This window comes from Paralichthys olivaceus, chromosome 11, assembly GCF_024713975.1.
Source record: "Paralichthys olivaceus isolate ysfri-2021 chromosome 11, ASM2471397v2, whole genome shotgun sequence".
Classification (NCBI taxonomy): domain Eukaryota; kingdom Metazoa; phylum Chordata; class Actinopteri; order Pleuronectiformes; family Paralichthyidae; genus Paralichthys; species Paralichthys olivaceus.
In genome coordinates, this window is record NC_091103.1 from 1,655,282 (window position 1) to 1,676,889 (window position 21,608).

The 21,608-nt window shown below is 43.5% G+C and overlaps 3 protein-coding genes, 1 long non-coding RNA gene and 1 other non-coding gene across 5 annotated transcripts; 2 read left to right on the forward strand and 3 right to left on the reverse strand.

Moving 5' to 3' along the window:
- Positions 1–600: 600 nt before the first annotated feature.
- On the forward strand, positions 601–2,343 carry LOC138411977 (uncharacterized). The gene is made up of 2 exons (XR_011244465.1): positions 601–911; positions 1,335–2,343. It is a non-coding gene; the product is annotated as an uncharacterized lncRNA (long non-coding RNA).
- LOC138412114 (U1 spliceosomal RNA) lies at positions 756–919 on the reverse strand. Its single transcript, XR_011244622.1, has one exon. It is a non-coding gene; the product is annotated as a U1 spliceosomal RNA (small nuclear RNA).
- A 1,561-nt stretch (positions 2,344–3,904) lies between the features above and the next one.
- Positions 3,905–10,236, reverse strand: LOC109641875 (transient receptor potential cation channel subfamily V member 1-like). Its single transcript, XM_069533824.1, has 15 exons — positions 9,825–10,236; positions 9,440–9,579; positions 9,038–9,190; positions 8,539–8,676; positions 8,148–8,452; positions 7,838–8,014; positions 7,462–7,617; positions 7,277–7,372; positions 7,120–7,190; positions 6,766–6,931; positions 5,891–5,957; positions 5,477–5,802; positions 5,138–5,262; positions 4,636–4,742; positions 3,905–4,488 (listed from the first exon to the last, which is right to left on the reverse strand). Exons 1-15 carry the CDS (start codon positions 10,151–10,153, stop codon positions 4,409–4,411), a joined length of 2,436 nt encoding a protein of 811 aa, XP_069389925.1. The 5' UTR covers positions 10,154–10,236; the 3' UTR covers positions 3,905–4,408.
- A 2,087-nt stretch (positions 10,237–12,323) lies between these two features.
- LOC109623880 (V-set and transmembrane domain-containing protein 5) lies at positions 12,324–15,454 on the forward strand. Its single transcript, XM_069533833.1, has 4 exons — positions 12,324–12,567; positions 13,112–13,438; positions 14,344–14,487; positions 15,295–15,454. Exons 1-4 carry the CDS (start codon positions 12,492–12,494, stop codon positions 15,324–15,326), a joined length of 579 nt encoding a protein of 192 aa, XP_069389934.1. The 5' UTR covers positions 12,324–12,491; the 3' UTR covers positions 15,327–15,454.
- A 371-nt stretch (positions 15,455–15,825) lies between these two features.
- On the reverse strand, positions 15,826–21,556 carry med17 (mediator complex subunit 17). Its single transcript, XM_020106343.2, has 13 exons — positions 21,417–21,556; positions 20,349–20,593; positions 19,699–19,862; positions 19,303–19,522; positions 19,034–19,170; positions 18,790–18,871; positions 18,504–18,656; positions 18,242–18,372; positions 17,616–17,800; positions 17,298–17,435; positions 17,020–17,137; positions 16,388–16,547; positions 15,826–16,248 (listed from the first exon to the last, which is right to left on the reverse strand). Exons 2-13 carry the CDS (start codon positions 20,581–20,583, stop codon positions 16,040–16,042), a joined length of 1,932 nt encoding a protein of 643 aa, XP_019961902.1. The 5' UTR covers positions 20,584–20,593; positions 21,417–21,556; the 3' UTR covers positions 15,826–16,039.
- Positions 21,557–21,608: the final 52 nt, after the last annotated feature.

Sequence of the window (21,608 nt, forward strand, 5' to 3'; positions counted from 1 at the left end):
AGAAAACGAAAAGAACTCACAGAGCACCCCCCCACACACAGAACCACTTCCTGTTTCTTTGTTTACTGTCGGTGAGTGACTGACATCATGACTGCTGCCACCTACTGTCCTGGAGTATGAACAACACATTTCATCAACATACTGTAACTGACAATTACTCTTGAATTCATTAGTCGCTGCTGCTCGCTTCATCTCTATCAGACATTTTCTTATCTATAAATACTTTTAACACTGACACACTTTCCCCTCATGTTACAAACTGTTTCTTCTCATCACTGCTGTAAAAACGTTTATTTAGTGGATGTGTTCAGCATCTATTGCTCTTGTGTCCGTCCTGGGAGATGAATCCCTCACATGTGACTGAGGTTTCTCAGTATTTCCCTGTTAAAAGACTTGTAGGTAGTTTCCCTCACACTAGTCGAGGGTTAAGAACAGAGGATGTGGCACCTTGTTCAGATCCATGAGACAAAGTGCGATCCGTGAATATGAGCAGTACAAACAAAGTGTGACGGACACATGAAGTTCATGTTTCAGTGTGTAACTCACAGCAGGAGGAAATAATGGAGATAGAAACAGGAAGTGAAGTGAGTGTGGTTAGTTGCTGAGACCAAAGAAAACAGGGTGTGAAGCAGCAGCAGCAGGAAGGACTTGTAGTGAGAGTGAAGTGTCTCCTGGTTCATGAGCTGATGGAGTGAGGAGCCTCTGCTCAGCTGCTCTGATGTTGAGGCAGCAGATTGTTCTCTTAGACACTTGATCAGGGGAGAGCGCGAACGCAGTCCCCCACTACCAGAAATTATGCAGTCGAGATTCCCACATTTGGGGAATTCGCAGGGGTCAGCACAACCGGAGTGCAATGGCTGAGCCTCGCCCTGGGTGAACCACCTTCTTGATCATGGTGTCTCCCCTGCCAGGTAAGTATGAGTTGTACAGCTCACAGGCAGGACACTGTTCCACACACAAACCATCATGACTGACGGTGCTGACTATCAATACATCCACTGAACCACAGGCTGCAGGGGGCTGGGACTCAGCAGCAAGTCCATACGCACGATACTGTTTAGCACAACGCCTGACAGAGAGGACTGACTTTTATTTGATGAACAGCAGCTAGATTTCCCATCATGCAATGCGGTATTTCCATATGAATAGCTGAACTCAAATCATCTGTTTTATCTCATTTAACCTCTAAGAACAGCTCAACTGTCAGTTCAAGTGAAACTACTAAGAATCAAACTGAAATAAATGTGGTTCGATCCACATCTGAAATTCAGAAAATAAACTAAAGCACATTTTCTTCCTCTCAAAAGAACCACTTCCTGTTTCTTTGTTTACAGGTCGCGAGTCATTGACATCCTGACTGCTGCCACCTACTGTCCTGGAGTGTGGACAACACTCTTCAACATGTTTATCTCTGTTTCTCTGTGTGGTACTGACAGTACAAGTAAATACTTTAAGCAACAATATAAAATGAAGTGAATAGTATATTATCTTTCATTTGACGAGTCAGAAGAAAACCATCTAAGAAACAGCAGCAGTAGAAAATACACAGAGGATTTTCACATCTGGAGAATGAGCTGCAGTAATAATGAGAGCAGAGCTCTGCCAAGGACCAACAGCCTCTTTCAATTCAATCAAGCTGCTCCTGATTTCACACTCAGACATATTAGCTCAGTAAATATGAAAGTTTCTTCATGAACTATACCGCCACCTAGTGGCAATGAGCGGGTGATGTCATATTTGAAATAAAAGCACAATTATTGTATGAAGGAATATATCACTTACTCAGATAAGTGAACTAAGAAACCAACGTTTAGGATCAATTTTATTGCTTTGAATGTTTATATTTTAATTATTGTTGATGATTATTTATTCTCACTTTCTGTCTTATTTTACCTCGTCGGTTCTCTGTGGTTCCTTATAACAGCTACTTGTTCTATTTTAATGAGCAAATGATGCAATGTTTGTTCAGACATTTGATTTAGAAACTAAAGTCTAACCCTGAAATGTAAAACCCTTAAAGTTAGCTGTAGAAATAAAAGCACAAACATTCTGTGACATCATTTTAAATCCTTTCTGAACCAACTTCAAACATTTACTTCTCGTGTTTGATTTTCACAACACTCATGATTATTGCTGTAGTCGAGGTTTGATTCACAGGAGAGAGAACAGAGAAATAAGAAGTGAAGAGTGTCATTTGATTTCTTTATGAAGCTTGAAGCAGGTCCATGTTTTTATATGGTGACCCTTCACAATAAAGGTCCTCTACAGAGGCACTACTTATGACAGGAAACACAAATTCACCGATAAACCTTCCACAATAAAGCAACTAAATGAAGCAGCTAACATTAGCACCAGCTGCTTTTGTCTTTTATATTTGTCAGTTCCACTCTTGATATATTGAGGCTCTAAAGTTTATCGTGTATTTGTGAACTGGTGTTGAAGCACGTGTCTTAAATTCAATGAAAAAGTTTCCTGAAAGTTTCCTCAACACGTGAACTTGTTGTGGAACCAACAGGCCGAACTGCGGCTGCGGACTCAAACACACGAGCGACAACATGGCGCCGTTAGCGGGAGTCGCTCATTAGCAGCTGACAGCAAAGTGCGCGACGACCCGTCCACAGCAGCAGAGCTGAGACCAGTGGATTGGATCCACTCAGTCCACGACACGAGTCCAGACACTGAGAGCAAGTGTTCACTTCACCTGCAGCAGAAACACCTGCAGCTCCAACTCCACAGAGACGACACGACGAGCGACAACAGCCGGAAACACACGAAGCTGACTGTGTGAACAACCGTCCGACACGTCAGGAAACTGAAGACAACGGAAGAGAACTTGCCCCGAAGTGTCCTGACGATGAGAGCAAGGATCTGGATCCGAGAGAAGCTTCACCTCCTCGACCTCCATCATCCTCCGTGCTCGTGTGACGCACTTGACCTCCACACTGCCCCCAGTGGACGGACCGGACTTCAGTTCCGACCTGTTGGACTTCTCCTGGGACAGTCCTGTTGACTCCTCCTGGGACAGTCCTGTTGACTCCTCCTGGGACAGTCCTGTTGACTCCTCCTGGGACAGTCCTGTTGGACTCCTCCTGGGACAGTCCTGTTGACTCCTCCTGGGACAGTCCTGTTGACTTCAGATGTCCACGACCTGAGCACCTCGTGAGGTGCTGTTCATATCAGAATTGACAATAAAGTTGACTTTGACCTTTGTTTTCAAAATGTGTCTGTGATCCTCAGTGGAGCAGAAACCTCACAGTGAAACACTGAAGGTGAAACTGAACACTCCTGGTGTATTCTGGGACACAGAAGTTGGCACAGTTTAAAAGAAATAAGTTCGGATGGTTAGAATCCCTTTTACCAAAATCAAATCATTGATCTGCATTGAGGAAACAGCAATATTGCTGGAGTGGATTTGTAATAATTAATATTAACCAAAGTCATGTAAATGAATGTAACGTAGTTTGAATTAAACGATCAGGTAAAGTAAAACACACTTTCTAAACCTGTAATAATTTTGGGGTCGCATAAAAATCACTATTACATGAAAATCAAAATGTGTAGAAAATACGGAGCTATATAAAGGCAAAGCTTAAACTATACAAATGTACAAATGTGGTGCAATATACAGATCATCTTCCAAACAACAGATTATTATTATGCTGTTTTTATATCCATACTTTATATCCATAAACTTTGAGTGTCGAGTTGCGTTGATGGACTGTTGCCGCCAGTTTTATTTATATTTTATGTGAAAGTTTCAAGAGTAAAGGGAGGAACTGAACACTGAGACGATTAGTTCATATTAATTAAAACCTAAATTCACTAAGTCTGAGTTACAGATTAATTTAATAACAATGACGAAGAACTGACTTCGTGTAGGACCAAGACAATGATGAAGAATCCATCAACCAATCAACCTTTAATCACAGACTGTTGTTAATTCACAGTTTTATTTCCTAACTTATATTTTTGATGACTCTTAACGTGCTGCTTCAAAAATACACTAAATCAATCGCACAACAAGTTGATGTCAATGAGTTTGTTATTCACAAACACAAAGCTGTGAACTTTGAACCTCGTTCAGGGGAAAGTTAGAGATGAGGAGGACATGCTGAGACCAAACAGAGGAGAGGAGGAGGAGAGGAGGAGGTCAGTGTCTCCCAGATCAACAGGATGTGAGAAAAGTGTAATTATAAAAGTTCTATCTCTATAATCATAACTAATTAATGGCTCATATTCAGTATTTACAGATTCCTGTCTATTAGGAAATGTCATGATATAAAAAAGCTGCCGTTTTAGTTTAAAATAAACCTTTTAGACTGAAAAGTTCACTGAAGCAAAACAATATTCCACATGAAACTAATACACTGGTAACCTTGTTCTTTTATGGGTGGGGGGGTCGGGATCATTAAGGAAAGTTGAAATTCTGTGGCTGGCGACGTCGGACTCGAATCCTCTCAAACAGTGGACTCAGGTTCCACAGGTTCCCTGAAAGTTTAAATGGAAACTCATCAGTGACATTTTAGCAGTAAGCAGTGTGTGTGTGTGTGTGTGTGTGTGTGTGTGTGTGTGTGTGTGTGTGTGTGTGTGTGTGTGTGTGTGTGTGTGTGTGTGTGTGTGTGTGTGTGGACCTACGAGGTGTCTCCTTGTGAGGCTGCGGCTGCATCATGTCATTTCCTGGGTCTTCCTCTCCGATCACACCAAGATGCGACCTCCACAGTCTCCAGTTCATTTCCTCCACCCTGAAGTGGAAGAAGACTCAGATGATGTGAAACTGTAGAAATACTTCACATGATTAAATCTTCAGAAACTGATATTAAAGGATTAAAAGTTCACCAAATGTACAAAACACATAGTTTACTCTTCACACCACAGCACAATGGGTGTAATCGGGATTTAGTTTGAAATGTAAAACATTGAAAATATATATATCATTTCCTGTTTAACTGAAAATCCATGAACTTCAGTGTTTAAACTTTAAATTGTTGTTTAAATGAAACTATATCATACACAGTAATTCAGCAGGACGACACATCTGGAAAATCTTTTGTTTGCTTTTTTATCATTTATATGGTCCTGATGGTGTTTTAAGGATTTAGTTATTTCTCACCTCTGGACATTTACACTTCTGGTTTACCTGAAAAATCTGCGACACTCGTCCTTCTTGCCTCTCAGACAAACCATCTTCGACTCTCCGGTGAACAGTTTGCTCCTCAGGCACCTCGGCAAAGTTCGCTCCATGTCCAAAATTGTAGAGGCTCTCTGAGGACATGTGAGTGATTTACACAAACATATATATATATATATATATATATATATATATATAGAATACACAAGATATATGCTCTGTTTTCTGTTTGCATGTTTGCTTCAGTACATGCAACCTCATTTTCTGTGTTGGTTCTATCGTTGAATTATTCTGAATTTGAGAGATCAACATGTGAACATGAGATTTAAAGTGAAATTTGTTTCCCACCTGCAGGTTCCAAATGTTTTCACTTTCTTTGGAGATTCTCTCGACCGTGTTGCCCATCTGTGCTATGAGCATGTTGAGCAGCAGGATGTAAGTCAGGACAATGTACGAGATGAGCAGGATGTAGAAAACTTCTTTATACTGGACGTGGTCGGTGAACTCCAGATCTCCCATTCCTATCGTGAACTTGAACAGTTCCAGTGTTGTGAAGCGGATGTCGTTGTAACTCGGCTTTTTGCACGTAAACGTCTCGGCGTCAAAACTCCTTCCGCGAGGCACTGAGCTGTTTTTAAGAGCTGGATCTGAGTCATCGATGAGTGAAACGATGGCTGTGGACGAGGAGAAAATTTAGCTCGGGCGTCTTAACCTTGAAAAATCTTTAACTGAATAACTATTTAATAATTTTGGGAACTTTACCTGCAGAAAATCCAAATAGCAAGACTCCGTAGACACATAGAAAGTGTGAGATGTCTCCCAGGATCATCTAAAGAGGGAAACAGATTTTAATGCTTATGTGCATGAGATTGTAAAATTCATCAGTCAAGAACTATGTTCTATGTAAAGATGTATGTATTAGCAGGCTGTTCAGTAACACTCCTCTGGTGGTTTGACCTGAGCTTCTCCATTCTTTGTTTTCTAGTTCCTGTTCATGTGAAGGTATGTGAGCCCCACCCTGTAAAACCACTGACCCTCCCCATGTTAGAGATTGATGGTGATGAAAAGCTCACACTCTTTTTAACACTCTGATGTCATTTTAATATCTTTTCCATGAAGGTTTGTTGGTTGTTTGTCATCAGCCAAACCTGAATTCTACTGAACCTGGTGGAAGGTTAGAACACGGGCAGAGATTTCTTCTGATAACTTTCTTTAAAATTGTGAGATTTTCTTATATTTCTCAGGGAATAAATCGTGGATCTTTATTTTCTTTAAAAATCTGACATATTTAGATGACTGGTATTTATGAGTGCATGAAATTTGCTGCAGATCCAAATCTGGTTCTGCTGCTGCCTCCATCATCCCATCCTCCCATTGTCTTCAGTGAGTTCTGGGTCTACCCTGGGCGTCTCCTCCTGGGCCTGCCCCCTCAAACTCCAATGGAAGGCGCTCATGCAACGTGAAGGAGCAGCGGTTTCACTCCAAGCTCCATCCAGATGTTAGACCTGCTCACCCTGTCTGAGGCTGAGCCCAGACACCAGGGTGCGGCCTCTAGTGGCATGAATACTGCATTTAAAACCTTTAAACCACTCCCATACCTCCGGTAACCACGTATATGAAACTAACTTCATTCTTACTCTTTGCATCATGACATTGTATATCCCCATTTGTTTGGAGCCTCTTGTGTAGTAGAGGACGTTGATCCAGGCCAGAGCCAGCGAGAGCACGAGGAGTCCCACATACTCCCTCCGCCCACAGAGGTACACAACTGTGCACACGAGAATAAGAATGGCCTGCAGGAAACTGAGTGAAACACAGAGCGGAGCAGTGAGGAGAGCATCCCATCAACAGGAAGTACACACTGTACTATACTATACTATACTATACTGTACTGTACTGTACTATACTGTACTGTACTGTACTGTACTGTACTGTACTATACTGTACTGTACTATACTATACTATACTGTACTGTACTATACTGTACTCACAACAGAATGTCAGAGAATCCATCTGTGTCAAGAGCCTTGAAGTTTGGAGGGTTCTTCCTGAAAATAGTTATCTATGAATTTAAAACAAAAACAATAATTAAGGTTTTAGATTAATTTAGACTCTGGGTGTGAACTTCACCAGATTCCACTTCCTCACCGCTTTATAGAGAAACCACACGGCTCCGAGGACACTGAAGATCTCACCGGCGCAGCGGAGGCAGTCGGCTGGGACGTTCTCGATGGGGAACGGTGGCTGCAGGTCGAAAAGATTAAATACTCACTGGTTCAGGCGGGACAACGGTTTGTCCTGTTCTGAAATAGACGGTTTTGGTTCGGCCTCACCTGTCCGTCCTTTCTGTTGTAGGCCACGGAGGTGAAGATAGACACGTACATCAGATACACCAAGAAATTCATCAAGAATAGTTTAGAAGCAAATCTGTCCCATTTATCCTGGAGGAGACTGCGGAGAGGTTCGATCTGGAGCATCTCCGGACGATTCTGAGGTCACAGGTCGGTTTTCACATTAAAAACACAGCAGCATTGCACAGTGTTGTGCTGTGACCAATGTTTATACAAATATATTCTATGGATTCAGCAGAGGCTCCAACTGTCAACTCATTCATCACATCCTTCACATCTTTATAAAGATGGACGGAACTTTTTGTGGTGTTCTAGACCTTCATGTAAATTTCATTTTGAGTTGAACTGAGTCTCTAACCGGAATTTCACTCCCAAAGACGACGATCTCCAGCACGGAGTTGTCTTCGCTGGTGTCGATGGAAGTGATGTCGTAGAGCGAGGAGCGAACGGGCCCGTAGACCCATTCTGTGAACTTCCTGCACAGCGGCCTCATCTCCTCATCCTCAAACTCCCGCTGCAGAATGTGTCTGAACAGCTGGAGATCAGAGAGGAGATCATTAGTTTGCGTTACATGACATGCATGTTGTCATGTTTTGCACACGTATGACAGATTTCCCATGGTCAGGTACACGAACATGGTGTCAAGATGAATCTGAAAACAGACTGACCCCAATCTTTCCCAGCTTGGCGGCTAACTTCAGAGACGTTAACCCCTTATTGTTCTCGATCGCCTCCAGCTTCACTTTGTCTGTTTTCTCCAGTTTGTTGTGTTGAACCAGGATCTCGTCGTACATCCTCGCAACCATGTCGGTGTTTTCTGTGGTGTTGTCCGCTATGATCACCAAGGTGTGCAAGACGGTGTTTCCCTGCGAGTCCTTGTCGCCCAGGTCGGCTCTTCTGAACGGGTTCTCCATGAGGAAGGACACGATGTCGGGCTGGTTGGTGCAGGCGGCCAGCGACAGTGGAAGTTCTCCTGGTGGAAACAGACAAAGGTGAGATTAGTGAACGTTCGTCGTTCACAGCTGGGATAGAAAATGTATATGGGACGTGATGACCCACCAAAATAAAAGCCCAGTCCTGCTTTACGCTGGAAAAACTTCCCGTTGGCTTTGGCCTGCACGTCTGCTCCTTTCTGGACGAGCAGCTTCACGTGGTCGAAGCTTCTTCTTTCGATGGCAACATGCAGCGGCGTCTGACCTGTGACACACGGTTGGTTGTTACAGGATGTCCGTTGTTGACTGAAGAGTTTTGAAACTCATGACAGATGTGTGATGGGATCAGGACGGACACAAGTGTAACTGTGTGATCTGTCTACGTGTTCACAGGATCTTCATGTTCTGATGATCTACGTGTTTCAACATGTTCACTCCACATGTTCACTTTTTAAATGGACAAAACAGACAAGTGTCAGGAGTTTTTAATCCAAATTCATTAAAAGCAGCTGTATTGAGTGATTGTTTTCACTAATAGCATTAATGTGTGAGGAGTGTAACATATGATTTTTAGATAGAGTTTTACAGCCTTCAGTTTTAAAGACTCTCGATCTTCGGTCACTCACCTTTGTAGCAAAGATCTTTGTAAGAAGCATTGACTAAATTTTCTAAATCTCCAGTTTTCTCTGCTATGTCGAGCAGAACCTCAACCGTGTCATTTTTTCCATCTCTTAGATTCAGCAAAGCTTTCAGGAGCGCCGTCTTCCCATTGGTTTCATCTGAAGGATTCAAACTTGATGATTAATAATCATAAACATAATATTTTCCTTGTATCAACCAAATCCACAGAATTCACATCCATCGTCCTCTGGTTGAATTGTGGTTCATTGCATGTGCTACACAGAAGATCCATCCTCGTCTCTATCCACTGACTCACAAATAGATGTGCACTGATTCAAACGAACGTGTAACAGCTGCAGGACGTTTCAGGGGAAACAGATAGAGTCAAACATCTTGTTCCTACTTGCCTGTGAATTCTGGGCTCGTAAGTCGTTGATCATTAAGTCGCAGGTAGTCGAGCAGGCCGGTGAGTTGAGCCGCTTCCCCCTGAGATGCTGCTTCAAACACTCGCTCCCTGGTGAACGCTCTACTGCAGATGTTGTCAACACTAGAGAAACAAACAAGTCAACATTTCCAAGATTCAGACACAAACCCTGTGGTGTTTGAATGAAATGAGTAAATGTGAACATGCTCCAGCTTGTGATCAGAAACTTTGAACATCCTGAGGCTTGTTAACCTCGACGCACGTCACCTGAGACTCACCAGTCTCTACAGACTGTAATTTTATCTCTGAAAAACCCAGTGACTGTTGTTTAAAGTCAAACAGCAGTTCCTCCCTGCAGGACCTGTTACCTAGACGTTAAGATGTTGGAGTCCATAGGAGTAATCTTTGAGTCCTCGGTTCTCATGAGCCAGTCCAGACTGCTCCCCTCCTTCTCCTCCTCCTCTTCCTCCTCTTCCTCCTCCTCCTCTTTGTTTGGCTCCTTTCTCTCCAGTGTCCGTCCACCTTCCATCGTGTGTGTGGACGTTAGCCGGGCCTCGATGTGTGTCACTGACTTTGCTTCCACAAGTTGCTCATCAGGTATGAGGGGCTGCTGCTGCTGCTGCTGCTGCTCAGGTGTAGAGTTGCAGAGGTGAGGAGGAGTCGGCACAGAGGAGGTGGTGATGGTGTTTGCTACCATGGTAGTGCTCCTCCCTCTCCCTGGAGGAAACGCCTCACTGAGGTAACTGCTGTGGTTGTGAGAGCAAAGAAGACACAGAGATCAAACAACCACCAGGATTATTTTACTGAGGAATCACATACGTGTCTGACACATGACACCGTCCACTGTGTTAATGACACTGTTTTCTACCTGAAGCTTCGCTGTGATGAGTCAGTTAGAAAACACATCATTAAAACCTGGAAGCTAATTCATTGACTTTAATTTTTGTATCTGAAAACTTTTAACAGCAACAGTTCTGCAGGTTCATCAGCTTCCAGGACACCAAGTGTTGAGTTTCATGAGGATCCTGTGTTGTTTTCCCGTCAGTGCGTCAGTTATTTGAATAGCAAACACACAGTTGTGTCCATCACAGCACTCATGGGTGTGTTGTTCCAAAAACAAGGTGTGGTTGAAACACCTGAGGTCACTGGTGCAGCATTTCACACTTGATTTAAGGAAGTATAATTAAGATAATAAGTGCAGCTGAGAATTTCTTCATGTGACCTGAACCATTTTAAATATTTAAACCCTGTTATTTGTTCACCAGGAAGCTTCTCTTATCACAGTGACTTGATTTATTCTTATTCTAACATTCATTCATATTTCAGTTGAATATTTCGGTGGGATTGTGTTTCGGGCCGAGTTTGACTTTAGCAGAGATCTGTTTTGAGGACATTTGATACAGAATGAACAGAGTCACCTGGGCAGGTGTACACATTATTTGAATGTGTGGTTTTACTGAGCAGATCGTGTGATGAGTTTACTGTCACACTCACTACGAGGCCGAACATGCATGAATAGTTTTTGTGTAATCGTCCTGACAAACAAACCAACGAACCAACAAACTGACACAAGTGAAAACTTCACTCATCACCAGCCTGTGTGATTTATTCCTCACGGGTGTTCGACGCCTCCATGCAGCCCACAGATATCTACAGGGAACAGTTAAACCAACAGAACTGTCTGTGAGTTATTCATGTATTCACTCTAATTAAGTTGATGTAAAACCCAACGTTCCCACATGTTATAGCTGTGGTGTCCTCTAGTGGAGAACAGAGGTCACTGCAGGGCTCAGCCTGTGTTGAACATTCTGTCACAATCACCAAAGAGACGAGTTCATATTTATTAAAACCTAAATTCACTAAGTCTGAGTTACAGATTAATTTAATATCAATAACGAAGAAGTGACTTCGTGTAGGACCAAGACAATGATGAAGAATCCATCAACCTTTAATCACAGACTGTTGTTAAAGTTTTATTTTCTGATTTATATTTTTGATGACTCTTAACGTGCTGCCATACAGTAAATCAGTAAATCAATCTCACAACAAGTTGATGTCAATGAGCGACTGAGTTTGTTATTCACACACAAAGTAAAGCTGTTGTGATGATGAGACGTGTGTTCAGTTTATTAGCTGCTCTGTTTCTGAGGTGAATACAAAGAATGATGATTTAGTGTCTGTGAGCTGACGTCGTCTCTCTCACTTACAGAACTTTGAACCTCGTTCAGGGGAAAGTTACAGATAAACTGAGGAGCTTCTGTTTTCATTGAGTCCTGTGAGGAAAGTTGTCCTCAGATAATTCAGTCAGATACAAACAACTACAAACCTTTTATAGTCCCTTAAATTCAACAGACCAAAGCTCAGACTCATAAAAATCTGTCCTCTACATACATCTGAGATTTGTTTCATCGAGATCCATGAATTATTAAAAACATCTATTTGTTTTCTGATTTATTTACTGACATTTGTAAGGAAATAAAAAAAGTGTGTAATATGTAATAATCCAGTGATGACACACAAGCACAGAATTAAATATGTGTGTGTGTGTGTGTGTGTGTGTGTGTGTGTGTGTGTGTGTGTTTCTCTCGGTGTGAATACACACTTCCTGTTTGACATGTTTAACCAGGTGTGTCACAGCAGGAATTCTGTCTGATTCAAACTATCCTGGTTTCATTTTGCAGTCAGTGTAAACAAAGGTGAGAGTGTGTGTGCGTGTGTGTATGTGTGTGTGTGTGTGTGTGTGTGTGTGTGTGTATGTGTGTGTGATCACATAACACTTGTTTGCTCAGTGATCTCTGGCTCAACCTGTCTGATAGGTGTGGGCTGGGACTGACTTGCGCAGGTATGAAGAGAAATCCAGCACAGTCCTGAGAGAGAGAGAGAGAGAGAGAGAGACAGACAGAGAGAGAGAGAGACAGAGAGACACTCCAGGAAGTCTGAGACCACTGTGGACAGTGAGGGACAGAGCTTCAGGATGTGAGACAACCTGGAGCAGCTTCTTCGACTGCGGTTTGACCAATGTCTGTGTGATTCTAATGAGGCGCTTCAGGCTCCGGGATGTTCAAGATGTCGCTGTGTGTCTCAGCATCACGTTATATATCTGTGACCTAGGTAAGAAAACCCAGCACACCTTTTTATAACCTGCTGTTTGAGTTCGGCAAATGTTTGACTTGTTCAGGACGAGTTCCCTCAGACACGTGAGCCTCCTCACTGTCGTGGAGCGAGTCCTCCCAGGACACGTGAGAAACAGGAGCTGAGGAGTCCGGACTTCTGTAGAACTCTAGATTCTCAAGAATGACCGAGGCTCCGAGGAACGAGAGGAGTTCCTCCACACGTTCTCCTGTCTGAGACTCCTTCAGGAGAAGTTTGTCACACCTCTGTGATCTGCATCCAAGTTTACTCTCCTCAGCTCGTTGGACGAGTTTCATTCAGAGTCAGAGAAGCGAACAGAACAGCACATTTCTGACTGAAGAGGAATTTAGAGCAAACGAGTCACGAACGAGTTTTTACATCCGCACTGAGCTGTTTGAGTGATTGTCACAGCTGCAGTGAGCTTCAGTGTGACAGGAGATAAGATAGAACGAGCTCATGCTGCATCCGCGAGTATTTATCTGTTCACAGTGAATCTGTAAATCTCTTCTTCTTCTTCTTCAAGCCGGAGCCATCTCCATCCAGTCCGCTCAGAGGAGCCTGACCAGGTCGGTGCAGGAGGATGTGTTCTTCTCGCTGGACGTGTCCTGCGTCGGGATCCCCACCATACAATGGAACTTCATGTCAGGGGCGGTGAGCCGCACCATAGGGACATGGCAGCCCGGTGTGTACAGCAACATCACGCTGGATTACAGCAGCCGAGTGCGGCCCTACGACAACGGCTCCATGGGCCTGTCCGACCTGCGGCTGCAGGACGCCGGATACTACGTGGTCACCGTGACAGAGACGGAAGGAAGCAGCAAGGACACCGGGTTTGTCCTGAAGGTGAACGGTGAGTCCCCCCCCCCCCCCCCCCAGCTCAGGGCCCCAGGTACCTGCTTCTTATAGCAAGACCAGAACACACAGAGCAGCCAAACCTCCACACAGGTACATCTGGAGTGTGCCTTGCTCAACAGTACTGCAGCAACAGTTGTGGTGTGAACAGGACAGTCGCTGTTTATCGCTTGAGATTAGAAAGCTGCTGGTTTGATTCCCTGGACTGCAGGAATCAATCCCTCCCTCATTACCTCTCCACCCGAGCGTCCTGGGTTCAAGTCAGTGTTCAGTAAGAGCAGATAGAGGACCGAGCATTAAATCTATTACACCTCCACTTTGCCGGGACCTCCCCCCCCCCAGCTGCTCCGGTGGGGAGCAGGTCTGTGGTCGTTCTGTGCAGCCTCCTCCTGTGAGTTAAGCTGCTCCTGCACTGGAGGCTCTAACTGAAACTTGCCTGAGTAAATAAAGGTAGAACATGTTATTCAGAAGAGAGCAGAGCCAAGACCCAACAGTGAACAGTTCAATCAAGCTGCCCCAAGTTACACACACACACATAGATATCACTTCCCTTAATGAGTCGGGATCCGTTTATTGCTCCCTGGGAAAACGGTGAAAACATCAGAGGAAGCTCACAATGTTGAAGACGGATTTAAAAATCCCAGGATCCTCCCCCTGACCCCAACTTAGAAACATAACAAACCAAAAACAGACGAGTTAAAAAAGAAGGAAGTGAACATCTCTCTTTAGATCTGAGACTTTATCAGGAATATTTTTACTGTGAATATGTAAGAATGTGTAAATTCTTCTCAACACTGGAACTCACTGATTGTCTCCATGCTGCTGTGTCGCCTCATCTCCTCTCACAAGCTTTATTATGCCTCTTTGTGTCGTGGTGACTGTTCCCCTGTCTCTGTCCTCCAGAGGTGCTGTACGAGGATCTTCAGTATTTGTCCGTCTCTGCTTTAGCTCTGGCCTGTGTGGCCGCCCTCCTCATGCTGCTCATGTGGCTGCTGGACAAGGCGTACCGAAGGATTGTGGCATGGAGAAGCAGGAGACAGATGCCAGGTAAAAACTTGCCTCTGAACAAGATGCACTTTTATTAACGACGGAGCCGTTTGTAAAATGTGGAGCTTTAATCCTGCTCAGATTTTACACATTTAGCATTTAAATGATTCAATGTCTTTTCCAAGACTCGTATCTGAGAAAGCAACTTGACTTGAGATTAAAGTTGGAGAGGCCTGATCAGTTCATCTGTGAGTCAAAGTGAACATTTGGGCCAAACTGCCGAGAATTCTCTCGAGATGTTTTCAGGAGGCAAAAAAGTTTTGTATCAGATTCAATGAAATGGGTTTTCCTGAAATATTACTTTACCCAGAACATGAGGTCACATGAGGTCACAGTGACATCGACCTTGAGTCTCCAAAATCGAATCAATTCATCTTTGAGTCCAACTGAACTTTTCTTAATATTTGAGGGAAATTCCTGAAGGCGTTTGTAATATCACAAGAACGGGATGGACGACCTGACAGATGCATAAACCTTAAATCTACATGAATGCATCGAGTTGTTTTACATGAATATCTGTTTTTTTAAAAAGGCTAAATGCTTCAGAGCACAATTAAAAACTTAGCGATGAACTTTGCAATAAGGATCAAATGAACCTGTTCAGTTTGTAGATGTTGATGTTGAAGCTACATTTTATGCATTATACGTTTATAACACACGATGAGAGCGGTTTGTTCACCGAGTCGTTCATAGTTTACTCTCCAGTCAAGTGTGGGTGTGAACGTGGGTTGGGTCATGTGTTGTGTCTAAGTGTGAGAGTGTTCGAGTACAAAGGTCAGTGAACTTCTGTTGTCGTCTTTCATGCAGAAAATAATGCGACGGAGCTGCAGCCTCTCTGACGGACGCCTCTGAACCAAACAAGAAAACTCACCAGAGCTGCTGCACCAAGACTATTGTTTTTAAATGTAACTGCTGAATGTAAATATATGATATTAAAAATACAAACTGTATTTATTGTCTAAGGAAATGAATCATGTGGTTTTTCTTCTTCATATGTTACCCAGGATGCATTTGTGTTCTCACGGTGGAAAGAGTGACTTGATCTCAGGATTTGGTTCCGAACACGAACGATCAAAGTAAAGATAAAAAAAGAAAACACAAGAAACGCATTGATCATAAACTGGTAATAAAGATGGACGACACGTCTCCACTTCCTCTCACTATCCAGAATCGAAGCCAAAATATCCTGGAGTGTTTATGACCGATACTGCAGTCAGCCACTAGGGGGCGACCCACGTGGTTTGGCTTCACTTTTGGCAGTCGTCATGTCGTCCATCTTTATTTACTCTCTGGTGCTTAAACATGTGATTTGTCAGGATGTGAGAAATCAACACAAACTGATTGACCTTGTTTTTTATTCTGTATCAAATCGTTTGAGGTTTTCAGTTCGTACACTCGGCTTCTTACATCGATAAAAAACAAGTCGAGGTGGAGACACAATCAAATGTCACATTATTAACAAATGTGCCTGATTCCACTGGCTTCACTCATTGTGGCTGATTCCCTGGGAGTCGTGGTTCCGGTTCACTGCGTCTGCAGAAGAAGGCGTTACCTAAGGGCAGGACGTCAGCGCCGCCATGAGGAGCTCCATCTTGTAGACGAAGTTTCGGCCCTCCATCTTGCTCCAGTGGACCTCTTTGTTGGGCCCTCGGAGGTGGCTCCACTTGCCGTCCTGGATGACGTCGCTCTTCGGCAGCTCTTTGGTTTGGCTGCGGGGGAACTGGACCAAGACTTTGCAGCCGCTCTCTGGGCCGTTACGAACTGAACAGACCCACAAACACACACATTCACATCAGGGACAAAACTCCATACTTAGTCCTCTGTTTGCAAAGGTACGACCGAAGCAGGCGTAGTTTTTATCTGAGCATCATCAGCTCAGAACCGACCTCACCCGTCTCACCTGAGATGGCGTACTCTCCGTTGGGGGAGGCAACGGTGACGGCGGAGGCGTTTCCGATGCTCTCCACTGGTCCCAGGCCGACGTGGTTACTGAAGCTGAGGACGTGCCAGCCCATCACTTTGGCCAGCTGCTGCACAGCATGCACCTGATGCTGCGACATCTGCCACGACATGAACACACGACTACAGCTTCAACGTCTGCGTCAGATTACAGCGTCTCAGAATCCAACTTTTCCTCCAAAACTATTAGACTGAAATAAACTCTGTGTCAATCTGAAAGCCTTCACAGATTTCTCATTGTTTCCCTTGAAACTAAATTAAAACATGGACTTCGAGTCTCGTCAGCATTAACACGAGTTTCTGTTTTTATAACCTGTTTTTTGTTTGTTCCACTGAAGTTCGTGGATGTGTGTGTTTTTTGGAATTAGACGTTGGTGTTCTTAATTGTGACGTTGGGTTGTGTTACTGTTTCTTTCACCACCTTTGAGCTCAATACACCACAGACATACACACTGCTGACAGTAACTACACACAATACACACTGCTGACAGTAACTACACACTGCTGACAGTAACTACACACAATATACACTGCTGACAGTAACTACACACCACCAACCACCAGCCGAGGTACCTGTGAGAGAAGAAAGTCCTGCAGCTCCTGTTCCTGGTGTGAAATCGTGACGACACGTCCGTCTCTGTGCACGACTCTGATCTGCTCCACACCGATGTTCAGCTGCAGCTGGATGGACCTGAGCGCACAAAACACATCGAACCTCATCTGAGAACAAGTAGAATTACACTTGTACGCCATTTCATAACTTTAAATTAAAATTATTTGAATGTATTAATTATTCAGTTACACAACTAATACATGAGCAGATTCTCTCGTTCATCTGCGTCTCCTCTTACTTGCAGATCTGCTCGTAGCCCTGAGAGGTGATGAGCACCTTGACGCTGGACTCGTACACGTCGTTGATATTGGACCAGTGAGCCTGGATCTGAGGGTCTTCGATCCGGCTGGCCAGGCTGTCGATGGTCCGTGCCGTCCTGGTGATGACGAATGGAAAAGTTAACTCTGCTAAATTATTCCACAGAAGTATAAAGGGTACAGGGAATCACCCAGCGTTATATATTCTACACTACCTTAAGCAAATATTAAAAATATCGCAGCCTCAAATGTTGTGATACAACAACATGGGCAATGATCAAATAATCAAACGACCTCACCTGCTGCGTAGGAAGATGTGTTTGGCCTGTTTGATGATTTTCTCCAGCAGACCCTCACTCTGCTGCAGACTGGCGATTTCAGCTTTGTCGTAAGCCATCGGTCCCGCCAGGCGCTGGCGTTTGTGGCCGAAGGGGGCGCTCGCAGGATGCGGCATCACCACAGAGCTCAGCTGCTGCTTGTGGAACTGCAACAGAGCAATGATAAAACTAAAAACGGTTGCAGGATAAGTCGTCTGTGCTGCGTCCATGTTGAAGAATATAGACTGAAGCCCATTAGTTATACTATTAATTCAATCATTACATGGAGATAGCACAAAAAACAACTCAAACCATAGAAATAATTTTTAAATATGATTCAAATGAATCTTTTTTGTGATTATAAATTCATCTTGTGAAAGAGACACAATCATTTAGTAAAGTTTTGAAAATAAAAACCTTTTTCCAAATGTTCAGCCCGAATGACATGAGACTTACTTCTGTGAAACAAGCATGACACAGTTTCAAAACATATATTTGTCATTTCTGTGTTTTGTCATTCATCGTCTAACCTATATACTGATACTACACATCTGCAAAGAGCTGGTAGAGCCTCAGATGAGCTGCAGTGACCTCACACAGCGCCTCACCTCTCTCATCATTTGATGCAGATTGTGTTCCAGTACGTAAAGGTGGTCGTCAGGTTTTGGTTTCTCTGGAGACGCTCGGTGGATCTTCTTATCTCCCGTGGAGTGGCACAGTGAGATGGAGAGCTGCAGACCTGTGCAGGAGGATCACAGGAACAAACAAGAGCATGATTGTTTTACGCCTCCACACAGAAAGCTGACTTCAGAGTCCAGTGATGATTGATGATATGTGAATCAGGAGCATGTGATGTTGTGATGTTCTGACCTGGGAAAGGTTGTGAAATGATCTGATTCTTCACAACGATGTGAGGGATCTGGGATTTAATCTGCACGGCTTCCCTGGACAGCTGGGCGAAGATCTCCTTACACAGCAAAACGTTCTGAGCTGCTTCAAGCTTCACATGCCACAGCTGGGTACCTGTCGGAGACAAGACCAGAGAACAGGTGAGACAGATGACGAAGATGTAGAACGTGGAGGGGGATCAGGAAGGTTTAAAATGTAACGCCTGATGGAGGATGTAAAATGTCAAGTTTTATGTTGTGAACTATACCAGCTTTGGGTTTTGGCGGTCTCCTGAACAGGTTGACGGTTCCTAGATCACCAATGTCTGGGGCTTGTTTCTGGATGGACACCTGAAGACCAAAAGAGAACTGGGCTATTAAAACAAGACGTTTCTGAAGTCTTAAAAAAAAAGTGACAGCAGAATGAACATTTTCGGAAAAAGAGAAAATGATGGACATTATTTTTTAATTAATATTCTCTGAAACTTGTTGAAACTTTTGTTTCCCTCTCACCTTGATATAAGCAGAACCCTCCAAATCACTGGGGATCTGGACGTCGAGGGGGCAGTAGTCCTCTGGGAGCTTTTTGTCCAGATCAATGTCTGTGTTCTTGATCACCTCAAATGTGCCGTGATGAGGAAAAAGGGAACCTGATGGGTGAAGAAATTGTTTAAAACACATCAGCTTGGGGTTAGACTCGTTAAACATGTTCACGTGTTACTTTAGAGAAGACAATAAACCTTTGACAGATTTGACTGAGCGTCCATAAGAGGCTTTATCACCTGCGCTCCGGTAGCTGAGGTCTCCCAGGATCTTGTCTCCCACTTTACGTAGTTTCCACTGTGAGCGGAGTCGCAGCAGCTCAGAGTTGAAGTCTCTCTGCCTCCTGTTTTCCTGGTTCTCTGCCACTGACTTTGTGAGTTTCTCTGCTCCCTTCACGAGGAGCTGTGCTGCTGTGGCCAACGATTTCTTTTTACTGATCAACTGGAACACCTGGGGGGTCTGAACAAAGGGCCACCTGCTGTTATTACAGGTAAATACTGTATGAGTGTAACTGGTTCGCAGAGAACGTGCATAGATCAGTTTTAGAGTCATGAACCAAACACGGTTTTCACATTTCAACACTCACACTTTGTATTTTCTGTGAACGTTGACAGTGATATTCTTTTGCAGTTTACCTTCCCAGCGGTTGGATCCTGAGACACCGGGTCTAGGGCCATGTACTTCTTTTCCTTCACCACGCTGAGCACATCGTTGAGAACACACATCTCTGTCAGAGCACTGCGCAGGTTGTTCCGTACCGAGTCCCAGGGCCAGAGAGATGGCTGAAACTTCACTGTGCCTGTGTCCAGAAACAGATGATGAGGTTTTATTCTAACAAAGAAAATACAGAATTCATATCAATCTTTTCTCATATGAATGGTTTCATTATCTGTTTCTGATTGTACCGTGGAAACTGGACTGTTCTCTACTGGTGACACAAAGGTGTTGCAGAAAGTGATGTAAGTTACAAATCTCAACAAGTTTCTATGCGCTACTACTTTTATGTAATTTAAATTTAAAGAATTCACTGATATTTAACTTTGCAATTTACCATATTCGCTGATTCCCCCCATCACAACATCTCTTTCAAATTTTCAGTTAGTCCAGAAATGTATTGATCAGTGAGGAGCTTGACAGAGACACCTCTGATTGGTAGTTTAAAGATTAACTTAGCTGAGTCTCTACTGAACTGAAGACTGATCATTTATTGCCGGTGTGTCAGTCAAATTAACAGAATCGAGCTCTGCTTCTAAATCCTGCCTTCTTTCTCTTGAACACATGTTACCTTCTTCTTCCTCTGGCTCCTGCTTGCCCCACTCACGGTCCCTGTGTTCGCCTTCCACACCGTCCTCCTCTGAGTCCGATCCCTGGCTGAAGTCAATTCTTTGTGCCAACTTTGCCAAGTTCTGGGACATGGACAGGGGAGGGACGTACGTCTCTGTCCCATCCAGGGCCACTTCCTGCACCTGCTTCTCACAGGAAGACTCGATGCTGACCCTCACTGCTGGACCACCCGACATGATGACGAGACTGAGAGGACAAGCAGAAAGAGCCAAACAGTTTGAGACACAGTGAAACACAAAGCAGTGCCGAATGTAGATCTCTGCAAACTGAACTGACAGATTTTTCATTTCATTTTGCCTCATAGGACCAATCTGTACAAGGACTCAATCTTCTGTCCTTCTCCATCAACTAAAGTGAGGAAAAACCACTAAACTCTTTTAACGATGTAAAATCAAGTTCAATTCTTCTGATACAACATGAGAGAAGATTTAAAACATGTTTCACAGTCTCATGAAAATCAATACAATCAAATTGTGTGTTACAATAAACAGCAGAACGTGGATGGACAAAGATATAAAATAAGATCCAAATATGGGTTTGATATTATATCAGAGGTGAAATGTTTCCAGTCTTTGTTAAGATCACACACAGAAATGACAGTGCTGTCTACGGCTGGTTGTAAAAACTGTTCAAACCTTTACAAATGATATTCAAAACTTTTGTGATACAGTCAATGTAATTTATTTAGGAAATTAATGCCAGTAAGACTTTTTTAAACCTTACAAATACCATGTTATTGAGATAAATTAGGACCTGCAGCTTCAGCCGCTAACTCTCAAAGCTCCACATGAGTAAATGCATATAAATGCATGAATAATATATAAATAAACACAGTTAAATAAATGTAATGAGTTGTATTATTGACGCTGCACAAGCTGCTTTTGATTGTTTGTAGCTGCGTCTAGCTAACCAGACCAGCTAGCGTTAGCCGCCGGCTGATCCTGCAGGATAGATAAAGAAATATTACTGAATATTATCACAACATAGAGTTTAATGATGTGATTCTCACCTTTTGTATCCAGCAGAAATCTGACTTCTCTGTTTATTCACCGATGGTTTGATTTATTTTCCATTAGTGTCCGGACACAGCTCACTCTGTGCTGGCTTCACCGGAACAAGCGCCCTCTGCTGCCCCCAGCGGCCCGGATGTCGTCTTTAGCTACTTCCTGTTACTCATCTTGAAACTTCACCACCAGATCAC